Source organism: Otolemur garnettii, unplaced genomic scaffold (genome assembly GCF_000181295.1).
Source record: "Otolemur garnettii isolate 467f Iridium unplaced genomic scaffold, OtoGar3 scaffold00121, whole genome shotgun sequence".
In the NCBI taxonomy this organism is placed as follows: domain Eukaryota; kingdom Metazoa; phylum Chordata; class Mammalia; order Primates; family Galagidae; genus Otolemur; species Otolemur garnettii.
The window spans coordinates 491,173-514,860 of record NW_003852516.1 but is presented as its reverse complement, the minus strand read 5'-3'; the positions used below and the strand labels follow the sequence as shown (position 1 = coordinate 514,860).

Sequence of the window (23,688 nt, the reverse complement as noted above, 5' to 3'; positions counted from 1 at the left end):
AAAAAAAAAAATAGAAAAATTATCCTGGCATGGTGGCACAGACCTGTAGTCCCAGCTACTCGGGAGGCTGAGTCAGGAGGATCGCTTGAGTCCAGGAGTCTGAGGTTGCAGTGAGCTGTGATGATGCCATTGCACTCTACTGGGGTGATAGAGATAGACTCTGTCTCCAAAAAAAAATTATTTTTTATAAAGAATATTTTTCCTGTTTTGAGTTGGGGCCAGGCACAACCAGTGGGCATCTAATTGGCAGGTTGCTAACAGTCTGCTATGGTTGGCTTCCCAAAGCACAAATTGCAATCCTGCAAACCCACAAGTCAGTTTGTTCCACTGACTTTCAGTTTTTCTTATCATACCCAAGAGAGAGCCTTCTACGAGGAAAAGGCTTCTCTTCAAATGTGAATTGGGCAGACATCTGATCAAGACATTAGCCTTGCCTTCTAAAATGCTTTAAATTTTTGCAAGCCATGTTCTTCTACCTCAGCAAGAGGGGAAGCTGGAAGGCATGTAATGCTTCAAGGCATGAAACTGAGGCATGAAAACAGTCAATTTACCATAGCACTTCATTTCCGGCATTTATATGGAAGATGTGCCACTGAGTTATTAATTGAGTGCTCCTAGAAAGTATAAAATCACAGGCACTTACCGACTTTTGATTACTTCCTTATTTTCCATTCAGTGTCAGGAGCAAATGTTAAAGCATAAATATTGATTTGTTGCTGCTGTTTTGTTGAACACCAGAGCCTTGATCCATGCTAATTTAATCTTCAGTCTAACAAGGATTTCTTTTACATCTTACGGCAGAGTTTTCCTTCTGGGAGGAGTAAAGAGATTCATTATGGTAGGAGGGCAAAACAGCCAGATTTCTAGAAAGGTAAGGGACAGAGACACAATGACATTGATTCTCTAATTAAGACCATGTATCACCTTTTTTTTTTTTTTTTGTAGTTTTTTGGCCAGGGCTGGTTTTGAATCTGCCACCTCTGGTATATGGGGCCAGCACCCTACTCCTTTGAGCCACAGGTGCTACCCAAGACCATGTCGCACTTTTATGTCTTAGTTTATTTCTTGGAAACAGAGAGTAAAACTTAGCTCAGAAATCTTTATAATTGAAAAAAGAATGATAAGAAAATGCCTTACTTTTTTATGAGTGCAAATAATGAATGTTTTGAAGTATTTAGTATCTTCACATGTATGTTTGATATACACAATAATCTTTGGTCCTTAGAGACAAGAAAAAGCTTGAGGGCAAATGAGAGAGACCTGGTGAGGACGGAGACATACCCTGGGGTGTGTAGGTTTATCCTAGACAAGGTTGTAAACCCCTTTTTTTGTGGTGCTCATAATCAAAAACAAAGGACAGGTAATACACAAACAAGTAAAAGTATAATAATTTGAGATGCTAACCAAAGCAAATAGACAACCTTCAGAATGGGAGAAGATATTTGCATATTATGAATCAAACAAAAGCTTGATAATTAGGATCTACAGAGAACTCAAATTAATCAACAAGAAAAGACCCAGCAATCCCTTGTATCTCTGGGCAATAGACATGAATAGAACCTTCTCTAAAGAAGATAGATAGATGGCTAACAAACATATGAAAATATGCTCATCATCCCTCATCATCAGAGAAATGCAAATCAAAACACCCTGAGATATCACCCAAACCCAGTGACAATGGCCCACATCACAACATCTCAAAGCTGCAGATGCTGGTGTGGATATAGAGAGAAGGGAACACTTTTACACCACTGGGGGGACTGCAAACTGATGCAACCTTTTTGGAAGGAAGTTTGGAGAACACTCAACTCAAATTAGACCTCCCATTTTATCCTGCAGTCCCATTACTGGGCATCTACCCAGAAGAATAAACATCATTTTATCATAAGGACATTTACACTAGACTGTTTACCACCGCTCAATTTATAATTGCCAAATTGCGGAAACAACCTAAATGCCCACCAGCTCAGAATGAATTAACAAACTGTGGTATATGTACACCATGGAATACTCTTCAGCCCCTAAAAAAGATGGAGACTTTACGTGAATGGTGGTGGAGCACATTCTTCTTGTAAAGCATCACAAGAATGGAGAGCAAGAATCCAGTGTACTCTATTCTAATATGAAGGCAGTAGAAAATCTAATACAAGGGGGTATAGGGCAATGAGGGAGCCAGGAGAGGGGAGGAGTGAGGGGGATGGGAGTCACCGTGTATGGCACACCTCTTGGGGGTGGGACACAATTATCAGAGCGATTTTGCCTAACAAATGCAATCAGTGTAACCTAATCCTTTGTACCCTCAATGAATCCCAAACAATAAAAAAAAGATAAAATAATTTCAAGAAGGGTGGCACTTGTAGCTCAAGTGGCTAAAGCGCCAGGCACATACACTAAAGCTGGCACGTTCGAATCCAGCCTGGGCCTGCCAAAAAATAATGATGGCTGCAACCAAAAAATAGCTGGGCATTGCAGCGGGCACCCAGCTACTTGGGAGGCTGAGGCAAGAGAATTGCTTAAGCCCAGGAGTTTGAGGTTGCTGTGAGCTGTGATGCCATAGCACTCTACCCAGGGCGATAGCTTGAGGCTCTATCTCAAAAAGTAATGATAATAATAATAATTTCAAAAAGTGCTAAGAGGCATGAAGAAGCAGTGATCAGGATGTATTCATTTCCTGTGGCTGCTGTAACTAAGTATCATGAACAAGGAGGCTTAAAACCACAGACGTTTATTTTCTCACAATCTGGAGCAGGGGTCCTCAAACCACAGCCAGTGGGCCACATGCAGCCCGCCTAGGACATTTATCTGGACCGCTGGGTGTTTTTGCCACTGCTGCCTGTCCTGCTTAGCAGCCGACTCGTCCTGGGCCCTCAGTCCAGCCTTCTAATGGTCTGAGGGACAGTGAACTGGCCCCCTGTTTAAAAAGTTTGAGGACCCCTGGTGTAGGCAGAGCCATGCTGCTTCTGAGACTCCAGGCAGACTCCCTGCCTCTGCTAGTTTCTGCTGATGGCCAGCAACTGCTGGGCTCCCTGGCTTACAGCTACCACTTGGCTGTCTCCTCCCTGTGTGCCTGTCTTCACATGGCGGTTTCCTCTCTGTGGGTGTCCCTTCTCTTCCTATAAGGACATCAGTCACATTGGATGAGGGCGGAGCCTAATGGCTTCATGGCAACTTGATCACATCTACAAAGACCAAAGTAAGGCCGCGTTCACAGGTGCTGGGGGTGAGGACTTCAGTGGATCTTTTTAGGGGATACCATCCAACCAGTAGCATAGGGTGAGATGTGGAAAGGATGGAGGGAGGGAGGCTGCGGGTCAGATGGACAGTCCGGCATCTTCCTGAAGTGAGGGAGCGACCCCGGAGAGGTCCAGAGTGCTAGGGTGGAAGCAGGAGCCACTTTGCAGGTGCCTTTAACAGTCTGGATGAAGAGTGGCTTGGCCCACAGTGGTAACAGTGGATGGAGGGTCTATTTTCTAGGTGAAGCCAGAAGGATTTGCTGCCGGATTAGATGTGAAAATCAAGGCAGACTGTACTATTTTTGTTCTGAGCAACTGGGTGAACAGAGTGGCTATTTGCTGATTAAGGGAACACCAGGAAGGGGCAGGGCTGAAGGGGCATCCGAGGTCACTCTTGGACATGCTAAATTTGAGATGCCTACTAGTCTTCCAAGTGGCTGTGCTGAGTAAGCGACACAATATTCAGATCTGGAGTTGAGTAGCAGAGCCAGGACGGGCCCCGGGGCAGCTTTCAGCTATTGCAAACAAGAGCCTTGGGCTTTCTTAAGGTCATTTGGAGAGTGAAAGTAGTGAGAGAGGGTGCTGGGGCCAGAAAGGAAAGTAGTATTGTCAGTGACCCCGGAGGAAAACCAACCGAGACAGCAAGATGTCCTGGAACTCAGGTGGATAGAGTTTATGCAAAAATAAAGTCATCAGCTGTGTTCTGAGTTCTGGAAAATGTTTCAAATTAAAGTCTTTATCCTCAAATAGAAGGATCTTATCTTCAGAAAATGATACTTTCCTTTTAAAAGTGCTAGGAGAGTGTTTCTGGAGTGGGGTTCTGGAAGGGAGCGGGGAGAGGAAGGGCTCTGTCATCTTTCTAGAGATATGTTTTCATCCTCCTAGTGTCACTTTCCCCCCTTCTCAGCTTTGTTCATGGAAAAGTGTGTGTGTTCTGTGGGGGTGTTTCTGAAGGAGGGGAAAATAAGGCTGGATGTCTCCCGGGTTATATAACCAATTGGGAGACAAGGGAGTGGCTCAGAAAATTTATAGTGTGGTTATTTAGATGCTGCCCCGGGACTGGCCTTTCCCCTTAAACTGTCTACTAGGGAAGAAAAAAATACACCGCTCTTTGATATTAACCACTGTTTAACGCGTAACCCCCATCTAAGCAGCAGTCACTGATTCTCCTAATGAATTTAGTTTCTCTTCCAACACAGCTTTATAGAATTAGAGATGTTAATAGTCAGATCACTTTTTTTTTTCGAGACAGTGTCACTCTGTCACCCTGGGTAGAGGGTCCTGGAGTCATAGCTCACAGCAACCTCAAACTCTTGGGCTCACGAGTGCCTCTTGCCTCAGCCTCCCAAGTAGCTGGGACTACCGGCACTTGCTATATGCCCAGCTAATTTTTCTATTGTTAGTAGATATCAGCTGGGGGTGGGGTCTCAGTCTTGCTCAGGCTGGTCTCAAACTCCTGGCCTCAAACAATCCTTCCACTTCGCCCTCCCAGAGCACTAGGATTACAGGCGTGAGCCACTGCACCTGGCCTCAGATCACTCCTAATGAGCAAGGTTTGGTTAACTCTGAGTCAATGCTAAGTAATCACAGTTCCTTTGTCCTTCCTCTTTGTAATATTTATTCGTTCATTTTGGAGACAAGTTTTTGACCAGCATCTCCTCACTTGGGGATTCTAATATATGCCTCAGAACAGGACCTCCACCCCCTTCCAGGAAGGTTGGGCACCCATCCCCAGCATCCAGTTCTGTTTGACTTGGAATTTCTCGTCCTACCAAACAAAGATGTTTGCAAATGAAACTGCAACACTGTCCTAACCTCTAGAAAAGCAACAGCATGAACCAGACAAAGCTGCAGACTTAGAGTCAGAGGTTCTTTAATACCTTCTGGATCACCGAGAGTGCGACTCTTGGCATCTGTGAACTTAAAACAATAACAGCTGCTTTGCCTCCACCAGGAGTTTGTCATGAAGATCACACACGACAACCATAAACAGAGTAGCACTTAGCTGGCAATTACTGACCGTGGCTCAAATGCTATTCTCAGCATTTAAATATTAGTTCACTTAATTCCTGCGACAATCCATGAGATAGTTATTGTCACCCTATCATTCTCAATTTACAGATGCGGAAACTAAGACAGGACAAGGTAAGACACTTCCTAATGTCACACAGCTAGTAAATGGCAGGCCTACACTTGAAGTCAATGATGATATTAATCATTTGTGAATTTGTGAGGGCCGGCACTGAGCGAGAGGTCGTAGGAGCAGGATTGGTTCCAGAGCTGGGCAAGGCTGAACCAAAAGTGGAGGGTAAGTGGCTCTTGTGTCACATGTCAAAGGGTAACAGAAAAGATGTCAAGTTTCGTGGTTACATAGTTGAATCCAAAGCAGATGAGTTTTTACAGGTGGGGTCTTGCTACATTGCCCAAGCTAGTTTTAAACTGTCCTCAAGCAGTCCTCCTGTCTCAGCCTCCCCAGTGCTGGGTTTACAGGTGTAAACCAACACACCTGGCCTGAGGTTTTTTGTTTTTTGGGTTTTTTTGAGACAGAGTCTCACTGTGTTGCTCTCCATGAGGGCCATGGAGTCACAGCTCACAGCAACCTCAAACTCTTGGACTTAAGTGATTCTCTTGCCTCAGTCTCCCAAGTAGCTGGGACTACAGGCACCTGCCACAACTCCTGGCTATTCTTTTTTGGCTGTAGTTGTCATTGTTTGGCAGGCCGGGCTGGGTTCAAACCCACCAGCTCTGGTGTACGTGGCTGGCACCCTAACTGCTGAGCTATAGACGATGAGCTGGCCTGAGTGGTTGATTATAACTTTCTTTTGACTTACCACATTTCCGCATTTCATGCAAGTGTCCTGTAATTCTCTCTATTGGCCGAGGTTTGTATATTTATTTAAAACATAGAGTGCTGGCTTTGACAGTACATGTACTAAAATTAGGTCAATACAGAGATTATTAGTATGGCTCCTGCTCAGGGCTGACATGCAAATTCATGAAGTGTCCTGTATTTTTATGTTACCTAACAAACGCAAACGATGGAACTTGATCATTTGTACCCTATATTAAATCCGAAACTATATATATAATGTTTATCTCCATACCGTGAAACAAGCACTTTGGAATTGAGGCCAAAGACCTGAATTCTTGCATTCTGCCACTAACCAGCTGAGTGACTGTGCAATTGATTTAATTTTTTAGGGGCTCCTTTATTTTTTAATCTACAATGTAGGAGCCCAGAGATGTTTTGCAGCCGGGGCCCTGGGTAGCTCAGCGCTCTGGATGCTGATGAGACGGTCGCTCGTTAGCGAGCAGGTGTTGAATCTTGAACGTTTGTGTGGGAGTGGAGCCCGTGGGACAGGAGCACGTGGCGATCCTTGAGCACTGGGCACTCCCACACCTGTTATCCCCTCAATAAATAGCCATGGCAGAAGTTGCGGGGGGGTCGGGCCCTCCTGCACCTCCGGGGCGCCTCCTTTCTTGCGAGCTTGTGCTTTTAATCCGAGTACCGGCTGTTTCTGGCCTGCCGCGCTGGTGACGCAGCGGCACCTACGCTACAATATGAGCTTTGACTAAATGGTCTCTAAGGATCCTGTAAGTTTGGACAATTTGTAATTCTGTGGGTGTATATCAAGGTTCCCTTTTTGGCCTTTGCTGTGTGGACAGACTGCAAGGCTGCAGGGGCCCTGGCTGAGATTTCTGGAGCCTTCCCGGGGCAGGGCAGTGGGAGCGATCTTCCAACGTTGCAGGCAGTAAGGGGTTCCTTGTCTGTAGAAAAGGCAAAAATAATAATAAAACCAACCGAAATTCAGTCAGCTTTTTATTATCACTAGTTTGCTGGCAACTCAACGATTTTGGTGATGAGATGCTTTTCCTCCTAAGAATATTTTGTTGGCTAGGTTCTAAACCATTGCTCCAGTTACCTCTTGGGTTTTAATAAGCTTTAAGGTGGTGTACATTTAGTCCTTGTTCTTTAATAAATATTGTACTCTACGTGGACAAAGGTAGATTTCATGCTCCTCATTTGGAGAGTTCGTTATGATTTGAAATTTTTTGAGTGTATTTTCAGTACGGTTTGTATCCAGCCTCTGTGAGGCTTACATATTCCTGTGTTTAAATAGTAAATTCAAAATGAATAATGGCCAAGCTTGCTGGCTCATGCCCATAATCCTAGCCCTTTTGGAGGCAGAGGCTGGTGGATCACTTGAGCTCAGGAGTTTGAGATTAGCCCCAGCAAGAGTGATACTCCCTCTCTACTAAAAATACGAAAACTAGCCTGGTGTTATGTTGGGCACCTGTAGTCCCAGCTACTTGGGAAACTGAGGCGAGAGGATCACTTGAGCCCAAAAGTTTGAGGTTGGTGTGAGCTCTGATGCGGCAGCACTCTACCTGGGGAGACCGATTGAGACTCTGTCTTAAAATAAAAAATGCAAAAAAACCCCCCAAATGAACAGTGATAACAGAGATTGCAAAGACAAAAAATAGACCTTCACTTCTGCCATTACGTGTGACCACCTGGAGATTGTGACACAGCATATAAACATTAAGGAATAATATTTTTGTAAGGGTAAATTTTAGTTTATACGTGAACTATTTTGCTAAATTTGAATGATATCTTTGAAGCTGAAATACAATAGAACCTCTGTAAGTTGACCACTCAAGGAACTGTAGTAAACTGGTCAGCATAAGGAGGTGGTCAACATATGGACCTAGGACAACTGTACCCATATGTACATACAGTTCATGTCCACTCGATAAAAATCAGGTCTCCTTTAGGAGGTAATCAGTGTAGGGAGGTGGTCAACTATGGAGGTTCTACTGTATATTTTTAATTAATTGCTTTAAACACTAAAGAATGAATAAAAAAATAAAGGTTACTATGTGATTATTACTAAAAATAATTTTGACATATGAGGGGGGATTAAAAAAGTTATCTGGGCTTGGCACCTGTGGCACCAACCACATACACCTGAGCTGGGGGGTTTGAGTCCAGCCCGGGCCCGCCAAACAATGACAGCTGCAACCACAATAATAACCAAGCATTGTGGCCGGTGCCTGTAGTTCCAGCTATTTGGGAGATAGAGGCAGGAGAATCACTTGAGCCCAGGAGTTGGAGGTTGTTGTGAGCTGTGATGCCACGGCACTCTACCCAGGGTGAGAGCTTGAAGCGCTGTCTCAAAAAAAAAAAAAGTTATCTGCTCTAACAGAAAGAAGGAGGGAAGGGGGGAGGGGATGGGGTCTTGGTGTGCCACACCTTTTGGGGACAGGACACAATTGTAAGAGGGACTTTACCTAACAAATGCGATCAGTGTAACCTGGTTTGTCAATGAATCCCCAACAATAAAAAAAAAAGTCAGGCAGTGCCTGTGGCTCAAAGGAATAGGGCGCCGGCCCCATATGCCGGAGGTGGTGGGTTCAAACCCAGCTCAGGCCAAAAAAAAAAAACAAAAAAAAAAAACCCTACAAAAAACCCTACAAAGCTGATACCTCTGCTCGAGGTATCAGCTGCTCTGTGACTGTCACTCTGTCCCCCTCTGCTCTCTCCTCACATTTATAGTTGCTGGCCAACACCCTCCCAAGAACAAGCGTGCAAAAGAGCCAGGAGAGAATAGAATCAAACCTGCCAACAAAAAGGTGAAGCCCAAAGTTCCCAAAATAAAGGACAGGGACGCAGCGGACTCAACACCAAAGACACCGTCTATCATGATGCAAGTGATGGATAAAGGTCGCTTCCAGAAACCTGCTGCTACCCTGAGCCTGTCGGCGGGGCAGACTGTAGAGCTCCGATGTAAAGGGAGTAAAATCGGATGGAGCTATCCTGCCTATCTGGACACCTTTAAGGACTCTCGGCTCAGGTAAGTGTTGAAAATTTTTTTACTTGTGTTGGGACAAGAGTTTAGTTTCGATCCCTCATTCAATATGACATCATTTGAGACATCTACCATGTCACTTTAATAGATTAAGATTGAGAAGCTGAGGCAAGAGGATCACTTGAGTCCAAGAATTTAAGGTTGCTGTGAGCTAGGATGTCACAGCACTCTATCCAGGGTGACTGAGTGAGACTCTATCTCTAAATAAATGAAACAATTGATATAATTTAAATTATTCTGAACATTTAATCTTTGGCTTTATAAATAAAACAGAATTGATATATTTTAAATTATTCTAAATATTTAGTCTTTGACTTACATAAAGTATCTTAAACTTAGAGGATTTGGTACTTGAAGACTTAGTATTTTCGGAGAATATTTTCAAAGTTATATCAAAATTCTATGTTAAAATATGTTTGAAAAACATTTTAAGGACCCAAAGTGAACTGAAGAATATCCAGGACCTGAAAGAAAAATCTTGACTTTTTATTTATTTATTTTAATTAATGTACACAGCTATGATTTAATGCCGCCATGGGGTACAATGTGCTGGTTTTATAGACAATTTCAAGTATTTTCACCAAACTGGTTAACATAGCCCTCATGGCATTTTCTTAGTTATTGTGTTAAGACGTTTATATTCTACATCTAGTAAGTTTCACATGTACCCTGACTTTGCAACATGAGTGTTCAAAGTACAAGGGTCCTCTAAGAAAGTAAAGACAGATGTAGACTCTGCAAAACTTTAGGAAACGTGCAAATATGAAAAACATCTAGTCATAACTCTGTTAAATAACAAAAACAATCGCATTTTATTTGACACCAGAGATTCAAGAGGAGGACTCTTGACATCTTTCCCAGAGCGTGGTGTGTTTGGCTGGAGTGCTCACCCTGTGTTTTCTTTTCCTGTGGAATGAATTCTTTCCAGGGCTAGGGGAGGGCTGGGGCTGGAATCTCCCCAGGTGTTCTCTCCACAAAACCCTGTCGTTTTAACTCATACCCGTGGCTTTCTGGAAGCTAAGGTCATGTGTTACCACATTCGTTCACATTTCTTCTTGTGGCTACTTCACTTTATTCACTCGGTTGTGAGATCGTCCTGGTCCCTGATCTATAAAAACAGGCCAATGGGGGGATTGATTCATGGAGAAGAGGTCTGATGGGGCGGCACCTGTGGCTTAAAGGAGGAGGGCTCCGGCCCCATATGCCGGAGGTGGTGGGTTCAAATCCAACCCTGGCCAAAAACTGCAAAAATAAAAATGTCTGAACTTGCAGAGCCCCAGGAAGTGAGACTGGACCCAAGTAGAGAAAGATGCCTATACGTTTGTTTTTCCCAAAGTGCCAGGAATGTCATCTTTGCTTATCAAATAGTAGCGTGAATTAATATGTTGGGCTTTATTGATCAAGGCATCAAACTTTGGTAAATGATTCCAACATGATATCAAGAGAGGAAAATTAGGCTTAGCGCCCATAGTCCAGTGGTTAGGGTGCTGGCCACATACACCGAGGCTGGCAGGTTCAAGCCCTGCCTGGGCCAGCTAAACAACAACTGTAACCAAAAAATAGCTGGACATTGTGGTGGGCGCCTGTAGTCTTAGCTACTCAGGAGGTTGCTTACACCCACAAGTTAGAGGTTGCTGTGAGCTGTGATGCTACGACACTCTACCAAGGGTGACATAATGAGACTCTGTCTCAAAAAAAAAAAAGGAAAATTAGTGTCACCCAAATCTCCCTCTGCCTGTTGATTTTTCACCATGGTATTTGAGCATGCACAGTGCCTCAGTTTCCTAGCCTATGAAAGAAAGGGTGTTGGGTGGCGCTGTGGCTCAAAGGAGTAGGGCGCTGGCCTCATAAGCCAGAGGTGGTGGGTTCAAACCCAGCCCTGGCCAAAAAAATAAATAAATAAAAGGGGGGATCACTAAGGACCCTCTCCAGTATGGATCTGAAATTTGAGAAAAGGTTTTAATATTGCAGTGGGCAGTGCCTGTGGCTCAAAGGAGTAGGGCACTGGCCCCATATGCCGGAGGTGGCGGGTTCAAACCCAGCCCTGGCCAAAAACTTTGCCAAAAAAAAAAAAAAAAATTCAGTAAGTTAACATATTTTAACCAGCAATAATTCCATATAGATTTTTATGTAGATTTATTCCTTGTATACCTTTTAATCATGTTAGTAGCAATATGCTATTCCATCAGTGTGGTATGGTATCGTTTTCTGACCTGGTTCCCAGTTTGTGGCTGTATGGGAAGTTTGTGTGGTCATAAATAGTGCAGTTATACTGGAGGGCGCGGTGGCTCACACCTGTAATCCTAGCACTCTGGGAGGCTGAGGCAGGTGGATTGCTTGAGCTCAGGAGTTCGAGACCAGCCTGAGCAAGAGCAAGACCCCACCCCCACCCCCCCACCCCCGTCTCTACTAAAAATAGAAAAACGGAGGCAAGAGGATCGCTTGAGCCCAAGAGTTGGAGGTTCTATGATGCCACAGCACTCTACCCAGGGCAACAGCTTGAGGCTGTCTCAAAAAAAAGTGCAATTATAAACATGTTTGTATTAAAAGCTTGCTGTGATTATTTATATGTTTAACACTGAGAGAAAGAAAACATTGTTTTCTCCATCAAATCCTAAGGATAAACATGGTTTTTTGTTGTTGTTGTTTGGTTTTTTTGCAGTTTTTGGCTGGGGCTGGGTTTGAACCTGCCACCTCCGGCACATGGGGCTGGAGCCCTGTTCCTTCGAGCCACAGGCGCCGCCCTAAATGTGTTATTACGTATCTTTCCTATGAAAGGAATTAAAGAGGGAGCATGTTATGGAGCAGAAAGGCCAGATGGAGGAACAGCTGGATCTGAACCTGCCTTTACCACTAACCAGCAAAATGACCTTTGAGGGGCAGCACCTGTGGCGCAGAAGAGTAGGGTGCCGGCCCCATATGCTGGAGGTGGTGGGTTCAAACCCAGCTCCATGCAAAAACTACAAAAAATAAATAAATAAAAAATCTTTGAGTAATTTCCTTAGACATCAGTTTCCTGACCTGGAATATGGACAATATTACCCATTGTAAGTGCTGCCAGTGCAATGTCTGGCCCATTGTATTGGTGGGAATGCAATACATTTTAACTAATTGTTACCAGGTGAAGCATTTTTCTCAAGCACTATTATCCAAGTGACCTCCTGGGGCAGTTCTGACCAAGATTATGCAAATAAGGGGATTTTGCACAGCCAGCATGGCTGCTGCCACAGAGGATCAAAAAAAGCTTATGGGCTTGGAGTTTGTAGCTCAGTGAGTAGGGTGCTAGCCACACCCACCGCCACTGGTGGGTTTGAGCCCAGCCCCACCCTACTAAACAATGAAAACTGCAACCAAAAAATAGCCAGGTGTTGTGGTGGGCATGGGTAGTCCCAACTACTCAGGAGACTGAGGCAAGAGAATGGTTTAAGCCCAAGAGTTGGAGGTTGCTGTGAGCTGTGACACCACAGCATGCTACGGAGGGTGACATAGTGAGACTGACTCAAAAAAAAAAAAAAAAAACTTAGGGACCGCTTTTTCAACAATGTGCTTTTATTTGATTAATTCCTAGTTTTGTTTTGTTTTTTTGAGACAGTCTCGTTCTGTTACCCCCAGGTAAAGTGCAGAGGCATCATCATAGTTCACAGCAGCCTTGAACTCCTGGGTTCAAGGGGTCCTCCTGCCTCCTGAATAGCTAGGCCTATAGGCGCACACCTGGGCCACTATGCTCAGCTAATTTGTTCTATTTTGAGTAGAGGTAGGGTTCACTCTTGCTCAGGCTGGTCTCAAATTCCACAGCTCACGCAATCCAACCGTGATGAATTCTGTGGACCCTGGGGCCTGAGTTTCTCTTCCCTCCTGAGAGAGTAAGTCCCTGGAGGGTGAGCACTGCATCTGTTTGGTGCATCATTCAATTCCTACAACGACACACACTGGAACGCTGGGAATTTTTTCTGGTTTCCCCAGGGCTTTAGCGCGCATGTGCAAAGTCAGTTCTTCATCATGCATGCTGCCACACAACATTTAAAGATCATAACTTAGGGACAGCGCCTGTGGCTCAGCAAGTAGGGTGCCCGCCCCATATACCGAGGGTGGAGGATTCAAACCTGGCCTAACTGCAACAACAACAAAAATAGCCGGGCATTGTGGCAGGTGCCTGTAGTCCTAGCTACTTGGAAGGCTGAGGCACGAGAATCACCTAAGCCCAAGAGCTGGAGGTTGCTGTGAGCTGTGATGCTATGGCACTCTACTCAGGGCAACAAACTGAGACTCTACCTCAAAAAAAAAAAAAATCATAACTTAGTGTGGTGTGTGCCCTGCTAGGCAGATAACAGAGTGTTAATGCATTTCATGTCTGCGGTGATGTCCCACCTGAGTCTGTCCTCATGGTGGCTTGACCTCATGGCCCCATGAATCAGCTGACCTCTTTCTCCGTCTTTATCCACACTGCCCCTTCTGACCTCACTTCCCCGTCCATGCACCTTAGTTGCTAGGGTCTGGCACTTCTAAACTTGCAAACCTGTCCTAAGTTCCTTTGCTCTCTGTTCTTCTTCATTCTGGAACTTTCCAGCCCCACATGAACCTTTCACCTACTTAGTGTCACATGTGGACACTGGGTACTGTGGGAGAAAGCCATGCAGCTGGCCACTGGGGCTACAGTCCATCATGGTCACCTCAATTCTGTGTGGTAAAGCTGAATACATTTCTAGAGAGCAGTGATTTTCAGTTAGTGTGCTGTGAGAGGATCTTAGGTATGCTGTGAATGTTTTTAAAGATCATTAAATTATTTTAGAAAGAAGTTCAAAGCACAGCATGTATAGTCTTCTTATTTTTGCTCTCTTTTTTAATGAATATAAATAAGTGTACCACAAAAGTTTAACTATAGGGTCAAGTGTGCCATGAGATGAAAAGGTTGAAAGATACTAGAGAGCTCAGTTTTTCTTATTTTCTTTTACTTTTTTTTTTTTTTTTTTTTTTTTTTTTTTTTTTTTTTTTTTTTTTTTTTTGAGATAGTCTCACTATGTCACCCTGGGTAGAGTGCCCTGGTGTCACAGCTCATAGCAACCTCAAACTCTTGGGCTTAAGTGATTCTCTTGCCTCAGCCTCCCAAGTAGCTGGGACTGCAGGTGCCCACCACAATGCCTGGCTGTTTTGTTGTTATTGTTGTTGTTTACCTGGCCTGGGCTGGGTTCAAACCTGCCACCCTCAGTGTACATGACTGGCGCCATAACCACTGAACTACGGGCGCAGAGCCAGTTTTTTTCTTTTCTTAACTCTCAGAGCTCCTCCATCTCTCTCACTTTCAGCTAGCGGAGTTATCACCAAATTTATTTGTTTACTATTTTGAAACAGAGTCTCACTAGTTGCCCTCTGGGACTACAGGCATCCACAACACCTGGCTATATTTCTGTTGTAGTTGTCCTTGTTTAGCAGGCCCTAGGCCGGGTTCCAACCTGCCAGCCTCAGTAGATGTGGCCGGCGCCCTACCCACTGAGCTATGGGCACCAAGCCTATCACCAAATTTATTGAGAAATTGGAGCTCCAATCACCTCACTTTATCTTATCTTATCTCTTTCTACCCTGCTGTGCTGAAGACAGTGGAGGAAGGATTTCTCACAGTGGTTCTCAACCTGTGGGTCGCAACCCACAGGAACTGTATTAAAGGGCGTGGTAATAGGAAGATTGAGAATCACTGTCTGAGGCCAAAGTTCTAGCTATGCCCTGGATCTCATCCCTACCTATGTTCTGAGTCTTCAACTTCTCCTCCTTTTCATAAATTGCCACCAAATTCTTTTTCTTTTCTTTTCTTTTTTTTTTTGAGACAGAGCCTCAAGCTGTCCCCCTGAGTAGAGTGCCGTGGCATCACAGCAACCTCCAACTCCTGGGCTCAAGCGAGTCTCTTGCCTCAGCCTCCCAAGTAGCTGGGACCACAAGTGCCCGCCACAACACCTGGCTATTTTTTTGGTTGCAGCCATCATTGTTGTTTGGCGGGCCCAGGATGGATTCAAACCCGCCACCTTAGGTGTATGTGGCTGGTGCCTTAGCCGCTTGAGCCACAGGCGCCAAGCCACCACCAAATTCTTATGAGAATTTCTGCCTTGATTCCCATTTACCTTCCAACCACATTCCTTTGTCCTTTTTTTAAAGTTTTTTTGAGACAGAGTCTCACTATGTCATCCTGGGTAGAGTGCTGTGGCATCACAGCTCATAGTCATCTCAAACTCATGGTCTTAATTGATTCTTTTGCCTCAGCCTCCCAAGTAGCTGGGACTACAGGTGTCTGCCACAACACCCAGCTATTCTGTTATTGTTGTTGTCGTCATAGTTGTTTAGCAGACCAAGGCCAGGTTCGAACACTTGGCCTCAGTGTATGTGGCCGGCGCCCTACCCACTGAGCTACAGGCACTGTCCCTTCCTCTGTCCTCTCACCTTCACAGCCAGTTTCTAGGAGAAGTGAGACTCACCGTGCTCCCTTTTTCCTTCTATTCTGTCTTCAACTACCCTACCAGGCTCCATTACTCTACCTGCATTTTATCATCAAGGTCACAGGGCACTAAATCCAGAGTTCACTTTTCTGTCCCCATGCACCTTATTCCACTGGGTCCATTTAGCCGACCCCCGCCCCGTGTTCTTCCCGCTTCCCTCCTGGTTTTCTTTTTGTCTCACTGGCTCTTCCCTTTACCAGCTGTGAATCCTCCGTTGTCTCAGATGTTAAATGTTGGTCGTGTGCCCTCTTCATCAGATGCTGCCAAATGCCCCCAATTTATCTGATGTTATTGTTAACTGTTTTTATTGAGCCCTCCCACTGCCTGCTGACCACGTGCACTTGGGGCTTTCATGGGACTGTGTTGCATCTAAGCCCGTCCATGGTCTGCACACCTGGGCGTCCTCCTGTGTCCTGCAGTTCAGTGACTGGCTCTAACTCCATCCACTTGTCCTTGACTGGGGCCTGGGGATCACCTTGGATACTTCCCCTTTTTCACTTCGACATCCAAGCAATGACACCGTGGGGGTGAGGGGAAATATCCCCTTTCCCCTAAAGTTTGCTGAAAGATCAACTCACAATTAAGGCAGGAAGATTTATTTACCATGTACGGGGGAGAATCACAGAGAGATCACTCAATATCCCAGTGAGGTCCAGAAATTCTTATACCCTCAGGGGACCCAAGGAATTCTGTAGAGGTGGTTCTGTTAAGGGAAAGTAAATGGTTGCTAGGGGGGAAGAATGAATGCAGAAAACAGATTGACTTATAAATGACTCTTTGCAAATTAAATTAACCAGAGACACTGGTATTATATTTAAAATGATTCGGGCCAGGTCTGGTTGCATTCTTGATTTTGAAATAAGGGTGGACAAGTGAACTGTTCTTTTCATACATCTGTCTGGTTTATGTAGATGGAGGGAAATCTCCTTCCAAGATCTGTTGATTTCTAAGGGCCTTTTAATTCAAAATATTCTCTGTACCCAGGGGTCTTATTTTGAGGTGAATTTTCCTAAGCTCTTTCAATACTAGTATCTAATAATTTCTCCAATTTTCCCACTTCCTCCTACCGAAATAGCAGTGGCTCTAGAGTCTTTTTTTTTTTTTAATTAAATCATAGCTGTGTACATTAATGCAGTCATGGGGTACAATGTGCTGGTTTTATATGCAATTTGAAATATTTTCATCAAACTGGTTAACATAGCCTTCATGGCATTTTCTTATTGTGTTAAGACATTTATATTCTGCATTTAGAAAGATTCACATGTACTCTTATAAGATGGACCATAGGTGTGGTCCCACCAATCACCCTCCCACCACCCATCCTTTCCCCTTCCCTCTACTCCCTCTCCCCTGTCCCCACGTTCTTGGGCTATAATTGGGCTATAGCTTTCATATGAAAGCTACTAGTTTTATAGTACGGCTGAATACATTGGATACTTTTTCTTCCATTCTTGAGATACTTTGCTAAGAAGAATATGTTCCAGCTCCATCCACGTAAACATGAAAGAGGTAAAGTCTCCATCTTTCTTTAAGGCTGCATAATATCCCATGGTGTACATAAATCACAATTTATTGATCCATTTGTGGAGTGGCCCTAGAGTTTTACCAAAGATGGCATCTGTTTATTCCCTGGTGTCCCCCTGTACCCAGCAAGGTACCTGGTACATTGTGGTCCTTCATTAAGTATTTCAGTGAACAAATGATGCCGTGGACACTGAGCCCAGAGCCCTCACTGAAGGGCCCTGAGCCCACATGACCTGGGACTTTGGGAACAAGCTCAACAAACTTTAGACCTGAAAGGAAATTTTAGTGGTTATTTTTCTTAAGCCCCATTTTTTTAACAGATCAGAAAACCAAGAGTTGTAAAGGAGAGATGACTAGTCCAGAGTGACAAGCTGTCAAAGGGCAATGTGATTCCTAGAACTTGAACCTTCTGGTCCCTGGGGCAAAGCTGCTGCTGAATTCCAGAACTCTGTAGAAAGTCTAGTGGGGCAAATTCAGCTCAAATACACTGTTAGCCTGGTGGGGGCAGCTTCAGGGAAGGTAGACTTGTTATTTACTTTTTTTTTTTTTTTTTAAAGTTCTAGACTGGCCTAGACTAGACTAATATAGTAGAACCACTGTCAGTTGAACCTAAGAGAATGTATTAAACTGGTCAACATACAGAGATGGTCAACATAAGGAACTGGGCCTACTGTACTGATATGTACATGTGGTGCACGTCTGGTCTGTGAAAATTAGGTCAGCTTAAAGAGGTGGTCAGTGTGGGGTGGTCGACAGTTATGTGATTTCTAAAGGTAATATTTAAAACAGAAATTAATTTGCTTATCCCAAGTGGTGCATGGATTTCTTGTTGGGATGGCTTAGAATTAAAAGTGGTTGGAGGTATAATTCCTTTTTTGATGTCACTCCACAAATAAAGACCATATTATTTCTAGAGGAAAAAAAAAGTGGTTGGAATTCTTTTGGGGGGGGAGATAGTCTCACTTTGTCACCCTCGGTAGAGTGCCATGGCATCACAGTTCAGTAATCTCAAACTCTTGGGCTTAAGCAATTCTCTTGCCTCAGCCTCCCGAGTAGCTGAGACTACAGGTGCCCATCACAACGTCCAGCTATTTTTATTTTTTGGTTGTAGTTGTCATTGTTGTTTGGCAGACCCAGGCTGGATTTGAACCTGCTAGCTCCAGTGTACATGGCTGGCGCCCTAGGTGCTGAGCTATAGGCACCAAGCCAAAGTGGTTGGAATTCTACACTGATCTAGGCTAACTTTTGGACACTGAAAGGTTAAAACTTTATATTGGGCTATTTAGAAAGGAGTGCCCTGTCAGAGGAGCCTAAAGGTAGCCTTTTCCCACCCCAGAGGCAGGAGCCGCAGGGAGGTTTATGCTCTTGAGTTCTTCTGAGTCTCCTGTATGTTCTGTGATGCTTTGATGCTTGTTTCTGGGCATGAGCCAAACCACATCATCAGAAGGTCCACTAGATGGCAGGTTTCTCCAGCGGAAGAAACGTTTTAATGCGACCCACTGGTAAAATACCGGCCCACTTGTGCCTCTGGGCCTTTCACCCTCTTAAGTTAAGCAGTGGCCATAGTATCAAGTTGTAGTTTAAACAATACAAAATTCAATTTATCAACAAACAAATCAAGAAGGGTAGGGCATTTGTAAATGTATGTACCCACTAGGGGGGATAAATTCCTTTACAGCCCTGGGCCCTGATGAGTCTATCAAGAGCGATGGCTGCCCTGAACAGCTTGGTTTCAAGCTGCATAGCGTCCTGGAGGGTCTGTACTTTCAGGTGCTGAAATTGATTCAGATTTAAATTCCAGATCGTATAGGTATCCCCTTTCTTTGAGATTAAAAGCAGGAAAGATAATTTTTCTTTTACTATTTTTTTACTTCATTATTTTTATTAAATTTTATTTTATTTTATTTTATTTTTTTTTTTTTGAGACAGAGCCTCAAGCTGTCCCCCTGGGTAGAGTGCCGTGGCATCACAGCTCACAGCAACCTTCAACTCCTGGGCTCAAGCGAGTCTCCTGCCTCTGCCTCCCAAGTAGCTGGGACCACAGGCGCCCGCCACAACGCCCGGCTATTTTTTGGTTGCAGCCGTCATTGTTGTTTGGCAGGTCCGGGCTGGGGATTCGAACCTGCCACCTTAGGTGTACGTGGCTGGCGCCTTAGCCGGTTGAGCTATAGGCGCCGAGCCTTAAATTTTATTTTTAATTACGTAATAGTTGTGTGTATTTCTGTGGTCCATGTGAGGTTTTGATACAGGTGTACAAAGCCTAATGATCAAATCAGCGTAATTGGGGACTCCATCACCTCAGGCATTTATTATTTGTGTTAGGAACATTCCAATCTCATATTTCTTAGTCTCTACAATAAATGATTATAGTCACGCCATTGTGTTACTAAATATTAGATCTTATTCGTTCTAACTTTATTTCTGCGCCTATTATCCATCCCCAACTTCTCTCCCCCTCCCCGTTACCCTTTCCAGCCTCTAGTAACCATTCTACTCTCGATTTCTGTGAGTTTAATTTTAAATCTTTAGATCCCACATATATGTGAGAACCTGTGCTGTTCTTCAGTGCCTGTATGATTTCACTTAACATAATGTTCTCCGATTCCATCCATGTTGCGGATGGCAGTATTCTGTTTTTACAGCTGAATAATACTCCACTGTGTATATGTACCACATTTTCCTTATCCATTGAGCCATTGAGGGACAAGTGGGTTAATCTTGGGTATTGGGAATAGTGCTGCAATATGGGAGTTCAACTTTCTACTCAACACACCAATTTCCTTTCTTTTAGATATATATACTAAAATCATATGGTAGTTCTATTTTTAGGTTTTTGAGAAACTTCCATCCTTTCTCCTAGTGGCTAATCTACGAGGGTTCCCCTTTCTCCACATCCTTGCTGGCAGTTGCTGTTGTCCTCTGATAAGGAGCGATGCTGAGTGTATTTTCATATATCTTTTGGCTGTTTATATGTCTCTTCTCAAGAAATTTCTGTTTGGGTCTGTTGTCCATTTTTTTAAGTTGGATAACGTATTTGATTTTTTTCCTATTGAGTTGAGCTTATTTATTATGGTTATTAATCCACTGTCAGAGGGTAGTTTGCAGATATTTTCTCTCGTTCTGTAGGTTGTCTCTTCACTTTGTTGACTGTTTCCTTTGCTGAACAGAAGCTTTTTAGCTTGACATGATCTCATTTGTCCATTTTTGCTTTGGTTGCCTGTGTTTTCTGGGGTTTTTTTGCAGTTTTGGGCCGGGGCTGGGTTTGAACCCACCACCTCCAGCATACGGGGCCAGCGCCCTGCTCCTTTGAGCCATAGGTGCCACCCTGGGTTGCCTGTGCTTTAGAGGTATTACTCAGATCTTTTCCAATGTCCTGGAGTGTTTCCCAATTTTTTCTTTCTTTTAGTAGTGTTAGAGTCTCAGGTTTTATACTTAAGTCTTTAAACCACTTTGATTTGTTTTTTTGCATGTGGTGATAGCTAAGAGTCTAGCATTATTCTTCTGTATATGGATATGCCATGTTTTTGAATAGACTATCTTTTCCCCAAGTTATGTTCTTGACATTTTTGTTGAAAATGAGTTGACTGTAGCTATGTGGACTTATTTCTGGAGTTTGCTATTCAGTTCCATTGGTCTGTGTGTCCATTTTTATACTAGGACCATGCTGTTTTGTGTACTATAGCTTTGTAGCAAACTTTGGTGTGAAGTGTATGTGAATCTTCCATTTTTGTTCTTTTAGCTCAGATGGCTTTGGCTATTCTGGGTCTTTTTGTAGATGCATATAAGTTTTAGGATTATATTTTTCTATTTCTGCAAAGAATATAATTGGTATTTAGATAGGGATTGGATGTACTCTGTAGATTGCTTTGGGTACTATGGGTATTGTAGCAATAATATTCCTTCAATCCAGGAGCATTTTTTGTTGGCTTGTTCAATTTTTTATCACTGTTTTATAATTTTCACAGTAGAGACCTTTCACTTCAGTTAATTCCTAAGTATTTTATTCGTAGCTATTGTAAATGAGTTGACTTAGTTTCTTGTAGAATGTTCACGGTTGACTTATGGAAATGCTACAGAGTTTTTTTTCCTTTTTCTTTTATGCTACTGATTCTTGTATGTTTTTCTATCTTGCAACTTTGCTGAATTTGTTTATCAGTACTAATGCTCTTTGGAATCTTTCTAAATATGAGATCATGTCATTTGCAAACAAGGATACTTTAACTACCTTCTTTCCAATATTGGTGCCCTTTGTCTCTTCCTCTTGTCCACCTGCTCAAGCTCGAACTTCTAGTACTGTGTTTAATAACAGTGGTAACGTGGGCATGTTTGTCTTGTTCCAGATCTTAGACTGAAAGCCTTTCCTCATTCAGTAAGATACTAGCTGTGGGACTGTCATATATGGCTTTTATCGTGTTGATATGTGTTCTTTCTATATCCAGTATTCTGAGAATTCTTATCATGAAGGGATGTTGAATTTTATCCAAGGCTTTTTGGACTCAATTGAAATGATCATGTATGTTTTTCGTCTTTCATTCTGTTACTGTGATGCATCACATTTATTGATTTGTGTGTATTGAACAATCCTTGCAGCCCTGGGATGAATCCCACTTGATCATGATGAATGATCTTTATGAATTTATAATATGTTGTTGAATTCAGTTGGTCGTATTTTGTTGAGGATTTTGCATCTGTATTTATTAGAGAAATTAGTCTGTATGGTTTCCTTTCGGTTGTTGTGTCTTTGGCTTTGGTATCAGGGTATACTGGCCTCATAGAATGAGTTTGTACGTTTAGAAATATCCCCTCCTCCTCAATTTTTTGGAAAAGTTTAAGTGGGATTGGTATTAGTTCTTTGTATGGTTGGCAGAATAGAATTCCGCAGTGAATCTATAGGGCCCTAAGGATCTCTTTGATGGGAGACTTTCTATTATTGCTTTTATCTTATTTGTTTGCGCTATTCAGGTTTTGGATTTCTTCTTAGTTCAATCTTAGTAGGTTATGTGTGTTTAGGAATTTACCCCTTTATTCTAAGTTTTCCAGTTTCTTGGCATATAGTTGCTCATAATGGCCTCTGATCCTTCAAATTTGTGTGGTGTCAATTATAATGTCTCCTTCTCACCGCTAGTTCTATTTATTTGGATATTTCTCTCTCTCTCTCTTTCTTTTTTAGTCTGGCTAAAGGTTTTGTCTTTAAGAGGCCAAGTTTTGTTTCATGGATCTTTTGTAGGTTTTTGCTTTTCAATTTCATTTATTTCTGCTCCGATCTTTATTTCTTCTACCACTTTTGGGTTTTGCCTGCTTTTTCCTTTTTAGCTCTTTAAGATGCATTATTAGGTTACTTGGAAGTTCTTCTACTTTTTTGGTGTAGCCATTTATTGCTATCATCTTCCCTCTTATTGTTTTTTTAAAATTTATTTATTTTTTTTGCAGTTTTTGGCCGGGGCTGGGCTTGAACCCACCGCCTCCAGCATATGGGGTCACTGCCCTACTCCTTTGAGCCACAGGCGCTACCCAATCTTCCCGCTTATTGTTTTTCCTGTATCCCATAGGTTTTGGTATATTGTACTTCCATTTTTGTTTCTAGAAATTTTTAAATTTCCTTCTTAATTTCTTCATTGACCCAATTATTTCTTTTTTCTTTTCTTTTTCTTTTTCCCCTTTTCCTTTTTTCTTTTCTTTCTTTTTTTTTATTTTTTTTGAGAGACAGTGTCTTACTTTGTTGCCCTTGGTAGAGTTCCATGGTGTCATAGCTCACAGCAACCTCAAACTTTTAGGCTCAATTGATTCTCTTGCCTTAGCCTCCTGAGTAGCTGGGACTCCAAGCACCTGTCACAACACCTGGCTATTTTTATAGATGGGGTTTCACTCCTGCTCAGACTAGTCTCGAACCCATGAGCTCAGGCAATCCACCTGCCTCAGCCTCCCAGAGTGCTAGGATTACAGGCATCAGCCACCATGCTCAGCCCCCACTGACCTAATTGTTGTTGAGGTTACTGTTTGTTGAATGTTCTGTTTCTTGACTCCTCTGTCCTGTTTAACAATTTTTTAAAACGCATGTTTTCAAAGTCCCTTGCTAGGTAGATGCTGGATATAAAACAGTGAGAAAATCAGACACAACCTCTTTTAATCTTATGGGAAGACAGACTATTAAATAAGAAATTGTAATATAGCAGTGTGGGCTCTTTGCTAATGGAAACACAGCATCGGGTAGGAGAAAAACTCAAGCTAAAATCTGAAGGTTTAGCATTCAGGTAAAGAATGATGGAGGAGGAGAATGTAGGAAAATTCCAGAAGGAAGGGACAGCATGAAGGAACTGCCTAGAGGTGAGAAAGAGTGTGAGACCTGGAGCATTTGGAAGGTAGTAGGGAAGATGGGGTGGGGGGAGCCAGCAGGAGAGATGCTGCTGGGAGGTGAGCAGGGGGCAGCCCATGGAGGGCCCTGCTGCTCTTGTGGAGAGATTTAGGCAATTATGAGTTACTGGCTTAAGGCTTTTATAAAATATATAAGCATAGAAAATGTAGAATGGGGCGGTACCTGTGGCTCAGTGGGTAGGGCGCTGGCTCCATATACCAAGGGTG

General features: G+C 43.3%; 1 protein-coding gene and 1 non-coding gene across 2 annotated transcripts in view; both read left to right on the top strand.

Annotated features, from left to right (window-relative positions):
* The window catches only part of PDGFRL (platelet derived growth factor receptor like), a 75,852-nt gene that overhangs the window by 2,457 nt on the left and 49,707 nt on the right, over positions 1–23,688 (top strand). The window contains exon 2 of the mRNA XM_023517793.1: positions 8,791–9,088. Coding sequence (XP_023373561.1) covers positions 8,791–9,088 — 298 coding nt within the window. The remainder of the gene's footprint in view (positions 1–8,790; positions 9,089–23,688) is intronic.
* On the top strand, positions 6,142–6,248 carry LOC111727755. The gene has a single exon (XR_002775228.1). It is a non-coding gene; the product is annotated as a U6 spliceosomal RNA (small nuclear RNA).